General features: G+C 37.3%; 1 protein-coding gene across 1 annotated transcript in view; it reads right to left on the bottom strand.

Moving 5' to 3' along the window:
• Positions 1-2,877: 2,877 nt before the first annotated feature.
• ltk (leukocyte receptor tyrosine kinase) overlaps positions 2,878-7,213 on the bottom strand; it is a 74,195-nt gene continuing 69,859 nt past the window's right edge. The window contains exons 26-29 of the mRNA XM_002933736.5: positions 7,006-7,107; positions 5,943-6,077; positions 5,276-5,366; positions 2,878-4,601 (exon numbers count right to left, since the gene is read on the bottom strand). Coding sequence (XP_002933782.3) covers positions 4,215-4,601; positions 5,276-5,366; positions 5,943-6,077; positions 7,006-7,107 — 715 coding nt within the window. The 3' untranslated portion in view covers positions 2,878-4,214. The remainder of the gene's footprint in view (positions 4,602-5,275; positions 5,367-5,942; positions 6,078-7,005; positions 7,108-7,213) is intronic.

Below are 7,213 nucleotides of genomic sequence, written 5' to 3'. Positions count from 1 at the left end.
ATTATAGCTTCCTGCTGCAGCTCTAGATGTTTGTAGCTCTGATCAGACATTCCTTGGGGGGGGCAGGAGAAGGGAGAAAGAAGAGAGCGGCGCAGGTTCTGGCCCCTGGAATGAAGGAGAGAGGAAGTCTGATACCAAAGAACATGTTTACAAAAAAGGAGACAAAAAACCTTTTTGATAGAGGACTCAGTGCAGCGTTTCTATGAGTGCTTATGGCTGTATTTACATAGACCTTTCTGATAAAGCTTACTTAGTTTTTACCTTTAGTTCTCCTTTAAATTGAGCATTAAACTAAGCATTGATTGAAGTCACATTTGCCTTATTTTGGTTTGAGGGTGAATTTGGTTTTGTAGGCAGTACAATATGCTTTTATCTTAATATGTGTGTCTGACAATTATATTTTGTGTGTAACTTTTCTGTGCAAAATGTGGTTCTAAGATTTGTATGACCTATTTGAAAATAGGAATCTTAACCTACGGGTGGCGGCCCGAAAATGGGTCCCCGTGTTGTTTGAGGTGGTTCTCCATGATGCCTTTTTTATATTGTGAAATTTCTTCCTGTAAAGTAGAAATGAGTAATTAAAAAGCTGATTTCTCCAATTTACTGGAATTAATTTTATTTTTAATGTAGGTACCGTAGAAATAGGTTAAGAACATTGATTTAAAGCAGTGGTTCTCAACCTTCCTAATGCCGCGACCCTTTAATACAGTTCCTCATGTTGTGGTGACCCCCAACCATAAAATTATTCCTAAGACCATCGGAAAGATGAGTTTTCCAATGGTCTTAGGCGACCCCTGTGAAAGGGTCATTCGACCCCCAAAGGGGTGCGACCCACAGGTTGAGAAGCGCTGATTTAAAGAGTCAGGTACCAACAATGTGATGTCAATGCATCAGCAATCTGCATCTTTCTTCATTCTAACACTAAATGATTGTACAGGTATGGGATCCGTTATCCAGAAAGTTCCAAATGACAGAAAAGCCATCTCCCATAGATTCCATTATAAGTTAATAATTTAAAATTTTTGAAAATAATTTCCTTTTTCTCTGTAATAATAAAACAGTACCTTGTACTTGATCCCAACTAAGATATAATTAATCCTTATTGGAGGCAAAACAATCCTTGGGTTTATTCAATATCTAAATGATTTTATTTTGCAGAATTAAGGTATGGAGATCCAAATTACGGAAAGATCCCTTATCCAGAAAACCCTTGGTCCCGAGCATTTTGGATAGCAGGTCCCATACCTGTAACTATATTCAGCCCAAATGAAGATCATGCATTTGTATTTTGGTGTAGAATTTGCTAAAAATCTACATCTCTGAGCTCAAATCCATTAGTAAAGGCACCGCGTACATCTTGTTCTGTAGTATTCTATTATAACACCTGGATTCAATATTTATATCTGTAAAGTGTAATAAGTCTGGGTATTCACAGATTTTGCTGAAAGCAAGCAAGATATAAAACAGTGAAGCATAATGTCTGGCAGCCTGCTAGGATCTTATTCTGGTTTAAACTGTAATGTACTGAGCCAAGAAGTTAGACCAATAAAGCATCCATTTTAGAATGAAATATAACAGAAGAGGAAAGAACAGTGATTTGCAGATTTATTGACATTCATTCAGTTAGCAAAATAGGACGCCTGATAAAGCTGAAAAAAACTGGATGTCTGTTACTGCTCTTTCACATTGCTGAGTATATAAGTATATAAGATATGATTCAGGGGCTCCAGTATCACTGCTCAGCTCACAGTATTACTCTAGGGTGCTCCCTGCTGGTCTTGACCCTTCCGCCTGTTTGGGTCTCAACTGTCCATTTGGTTTCCAGACAGGTAAAAGCCGAACATTAATCTGGTCCATAAATAGGAAACATTTAAATATTAAGATTCTCACTGTGATTTTCCTATAAACGTGGCTTTGGTATCATCAAGTACAGGTATAGGACCCGTTATCCAGAATGCTTGGGACCAAGGGTATTCCGGATAAGGGGTCTTTCCATAATTTGGATCTCCATACCTTAAGTCTACTAAAAAATCAATGAAACATTAATTAAACCCAATAGGATTGTTTTGCATCAAATAAGGATTATTTATATCTTAGTTGGGATCAATTACAAGGTACTGTTTTATTATTACAGAGAAAAAGGAAATCAGTTTTAAAATTCTGAATTATTTGATTAAAATAGAGTCTATGGGAGACAGGCTTTCCGTAATTCGGAGCCTTCTGGATAATGGGTTTCCGGATAAGGGATCCCATACCTGTATAGTAATTTCTTAAATAGAGAAAAAGCAAATCAGTCAAAAATAATGAATTGTTTCTTTTTTTAAACTAGTATTGCTGTATTTCACAGCTTTCTGGATAACTGATTTCTGTATAATAGGTTCCATAACTTTAATTAAAGGATTGGACTTACTCATCAGGCAAAATACTGATAGAGCGAGCATTGCCACCCGTCTGATTTTGAACCAAACATTCCAGCTTTTCAAAGGGCTGTCCCTTCAAAACTTCATCATGTCATCATGCCCACACCCAACATCACTGCCTTATCCCCAATGCCATCAGCCCCCTTTGTTCAGGTTTAGCCACCGGCAAAGGTGGCAACCCCATATTAGGCATTGGGGTGTGTTTACTAAGATTGGAGATAAATATCTCCGGTGATGTTGCCCATAGCAACCAATCAGCAATTGAACAGTTAGAAATCAAGGCAAAGACCTAATTGGTTGCTACAGGCAACATCACCGGTGATATTTATCTCCATTCTTAGTAAACAAACCCCATGGTCTGCATGGGCTTAGACTAAAGTTGTGTCAAACAGTAACCCCCATAGGTTCATATGGTGTGTGAGTATGATCTCAATAATAAATGAATATATCCAACTACTGCAATTGAATTACTACTCACAGTGCACTCAGCAGTGTGAAATAGCCATGATTTTATTTAAGCTATTGCATTTTATAAGGTAATACGTATTGTATGCCACTAGTATAAAATGTAGAAATGTTGAAGGCAAGCATGAAACTTTCTTGAACACAGAAATTGTGAAAGGTCAGGTACTGGAGGTGCAACTATTTGTGCAAATTAATTAATAAACCACGATAGGCACAATGTACAAAGGGAAGCCTGTACTTACTGTCTGGTCAAGGCAGGTGGTAGGTTCAGGGTTCCTTTGAGCTGGAGCACACTGACCCTTCCTCCCTATGAACCAAAATAGTATGTGTGTTGTATATGGCATATTAATAGGTAACGTTCAGCACCTATTTGTGCACCTAGCACTGATTCCAAGCTCTCGTGTACACCAATAAAGCCCAGTGTACAGTATAACCACATTTTTTAAATGTGTGAGAAACAATGAAGTTTGTGTTTTAAAACATTGGTGTAATAGTTTTTCATTAAATGATTCAAAAGTAATGCAAAAAAAAGCTGTGCAGACATGTCACAAATCTTAAAATGATCATAGCATACATACTGTATTAATCTAAATTTTGTTGACTCAGTTGCCATGTAAATGTGTATGGTTCGAAAGGAAAATGCTTATATGGGGAAAAAAGCCCATTTCAATGAATATGATACCACGTTTGTTATATTTCTATAAGTGTGACTTTCCATGTGAGTGGCTTTTGCACAGATATCATACGCCCCTGTTCAGTAAGCCTGTACATTATATAATAATAGCAACATTTTTTCCCGTACCTTATTGCCATTCAATTCACAAGCAAAAACTTAAAAGTTAAAAAAAATAAATATCTTTAAATGTAAGGTTGAGAGCAGATCTGTTGTCTTTTGAAGCTTCAGTTAAAAAATAAAATTCACAGTGCTGTTTGGAAACATCTGAGGTCCATGCCTGCCATCCACGGAGTCAGGGGAATTGATAGGATTGGAGACCTGGGGTCCCTGCATTAGGTCTCATTCAGAGTGCTCTGAGTCTCGGTGACCATTTTAAACAGACCTCTGCTGGTTTATAATGTTTAGTAGCTAAACAGTAGCTGTCCACGTTCACTCTGCATTGAGAAAGTCTAACATGCAGTAGCATCATTGGCCATTGGATCTACCAGTCCCCAGGTCTCTTGGGAACCTAGCAACACCACTGTGTGTAATGTTGGCAGAAATGGCATAAGGAAAATGGTGAATTTTCTTTGGAAACACCCAAAGGGTGGGACTACACCCAAAGTTCTAAGGTCCAAACCTGAGTCTTCACAGCCTTGCTGTTCATGAATGTGTCAACAGGTGCTCTCCATAACCCAAGAACCATAAGTTGGGTTCCAGAGGTTTTTTGACTTATTTTTTAGTTTGTGTGTTGTCTGGAGTTTTGGCTCTGTTGTAGTGCTGAGGTTTGATTGGAACCATGAGCCCTCAGTTGATTCGGCAACAGTTTGCAAACCTGGGGTCTTGATATTCCAGCCAGCAAGATTCTCTACTAATAATTCCTGAGGGACATCTCCGAGCTTTTGTTCTGTGGACTGTGTATCCAGCAAAGGAGCAATTGGTTGGCTGCTCATAATTGGGTTGAGCCCATTGCAGCTGTTTGGCCGTATACTTGTGCTTCCTTCATCTTCAGGTGCTGGTCCACTTTCCACAGGCAAAGGTGTATTAATTACATCAGGATCCTGAAATATATTAGGCATTGTTACTACTGGTGCTATAATGAAGTATGGAATGTGTCTGTTTATACTAATAAATTCATTGCTGTGCTAGCAAAGACAACTAACTTTTGAAAAGATAAATAGCCAGGTTTAGTTTTCTGACAAAAACCTTTCTCGTTTAATCAGTTTTCATGTGATAATGTTAAATAAGTTTCCAAACAAAATCTGATCTAGATCTGATGATCATTAAGAAATGTTATTTGTATTATCTGTATCAGTATCACCAAAATTCTGGGTTGTGCAGCTGGGCTGCTGTCTGCCATGTTTGACCATGTTATGTCCTGTCACAACTTCAACTTTTGTGATTACAATGGTGGTGCATGTGCACTGAAAATAGACCCTGAATTCTAGTTACTGGTCGGTGATTCCAACACTGAAAGGAATAGAATTAAAGGAAGTGGAAAAAGTGGAAGGACTGTAATTAAAGAGAAGTGGTTGCCTTGTACAGAATCCCAGCATTTACTTTAAATCTACTTTCACTTCTGGTAAAACAGATTAACAAACATATTAGATATGTTAAATACATATAGTAACATCCTCTTTATTAATATTTTTGTAATCAAATACTATTCTTGATGATGATGATGATGATATTTTACACCACTGGCATTTTATGATAATCTGACAGAGCCGGATACCTGCGTACAGTAACTGATCCTTTCTAGAATAGTGGAGAAGTTGGGTCTATGCTCCGGTGTATGCTGCCAGCACTGAGTCATTATACGATATCTGACAAAAGATAAAAAATAAAATAGAATAGCAGCTTATTCATGAATCACTTAAAAAGCAGAAAGAAAGATTTACAGGATGTTTCTTAGGAATGTCTAGCAACGTTTGGGTCATTTTAGTTTAATTGATTTTAATTAAGGTTAGGTTATGATAAAAACAAATATTTAATCATTATTAAATGTAATCATGTGGTATTGTATAAGTGCCGCAATGTTACAGGCATTAGGTCTCCTCCAGTTATTTTCAGCAGCTGTAATCAGTTTTGCTGCAAACTGATTTGTTTTAGGAGTCCAATTACCAATGTTATACTTACAGTTAATTTAAACGTGAACAACCCCTTTAATATTACATACAGAAAAATCATAAAGTTACCAGGGTTCAACACTCCACCAGCTAGCAATTAACGGGTTTGTGAATTTTTTTAACTAAATGATTTGTTACTCATGTATTCATATTAGCTTTATGCGATGCCTGGATTAGTATATTTTATTTTTCGGACCTATGATGTTGTTTGCATAAAATGTTAAACTTTAAACAACTAAAATTCAGCAGCACCAGAATAGATCAAATACTCACACTGGCCCTGGGCAATTTTTGGGGGGATCCATGCGCCCACCACTGGTTACAAATTCCAGCACTTCCTGGTTAGTTTTGCATGGGTATGGCATGTAGCCCAAAGAGAAGATTTCCCAGAGCAATACTCCAAATGACCTGTCAGAAAGGCAGTGCATAATGAAGCCATATGTACAGTAGTATGTGATAGAAGATGGAAATGTGGCAATCTATTGTTTTCTTACTTTTATTCAAATGTTCATGCTTTAAATCTAATTCTTTAACCTAGGCATTTCTTATTCTCTACCATGTTTATTGTATTGAGGTTGCCTGGAATCTATTACCGTTTTCTCAATACAAGTTGAGTTAAAGGAACAGTAAAACAAAAAAATGAAAGTGTATAAAAGTAACTAAAATATAATGTGCTGCTGCCCTGCACTGGTAAAAGTTGTGTGTTTACTATAGTCTACTATAATTTATATAAATAAGCTGCTATGTAGCCATGGAGGCAGCCATTCAAAGGAGAAAAGGCACAGGCACATAGCAGATAACAGATAAAACACTATTGTATTCTACAGAACTTCTCTGTTATCTGCTATGTAACCTGTGCCTTTTCTCCTTTTTTCCAGCTTGAATGGCTGCCCCCGTGGCTACACAGCAGCTTATTATATAAATTATAGTAGTGTTACTGTAGCAAACACACCAGTTTTACCAGTGAAGGGACACAGTGCATTATATTTTTATTACTTGAAAGCTCTTTCATTTTTTGGTGTTACTGTTCCTTTAAGATTACAGTTATATTACAGTCCCCTTACATTACAAATTTCACAAAACCCAAGCAATGACTAAAAGAATACTATTTGACCAGTTAACTGGGGTGTATTTAGACAAACGTCACTGGTGACAGTGACACTGCCATAGCAACCAGTCAGATTTTTGCTTTTGTTTTCTAGTAGGTGACCATTCATATCTAATTGCTAATTGGTTGCTATGGGCAGCATCACCACTGATATTTGTCTCCAATTATTTATTAATACGCCCCTTTTTTGCAGTCACATTTCCCATTACGCAAAGATTCTTCAGTTACCAAGTGTCTGTTTTCGAAGTGAAGACTCCCTCTAGGAAAGCCTCTGGTGGCATCCACTTGACTGGAAGCATGGCTCTCCCTCCTTTGCGATAGTAGCTGGCTCTGGAACACATATCCTGCATTAGCAATGACTACTCGGCATCCTAGGCTTAGCAACAGAAATACATTTAATAATTAATTGCAGATCTTTTTTTTAATAGGAAAAGTT

The sequence above is a fragment of the Xenopus tropicalis genome, chromosome 8 (genome assembly GCF_000004195.4).
Source record: "Xenopus tropicalis strain Nigerian chromosome 8, UCB_Xtro_10.0, whole genome shotgun sequence".
NCBI lineage: Eukaryota > Metazoa > Chordata > Amphibia > Anura > Pipidae > Xenopus > Xenopus tropicalis.
The sequence above is the reverse complement of the archived record's forward strand: the minus strand, read 5'-3'. Positions and strand labels throughout refer to the sequence as shown.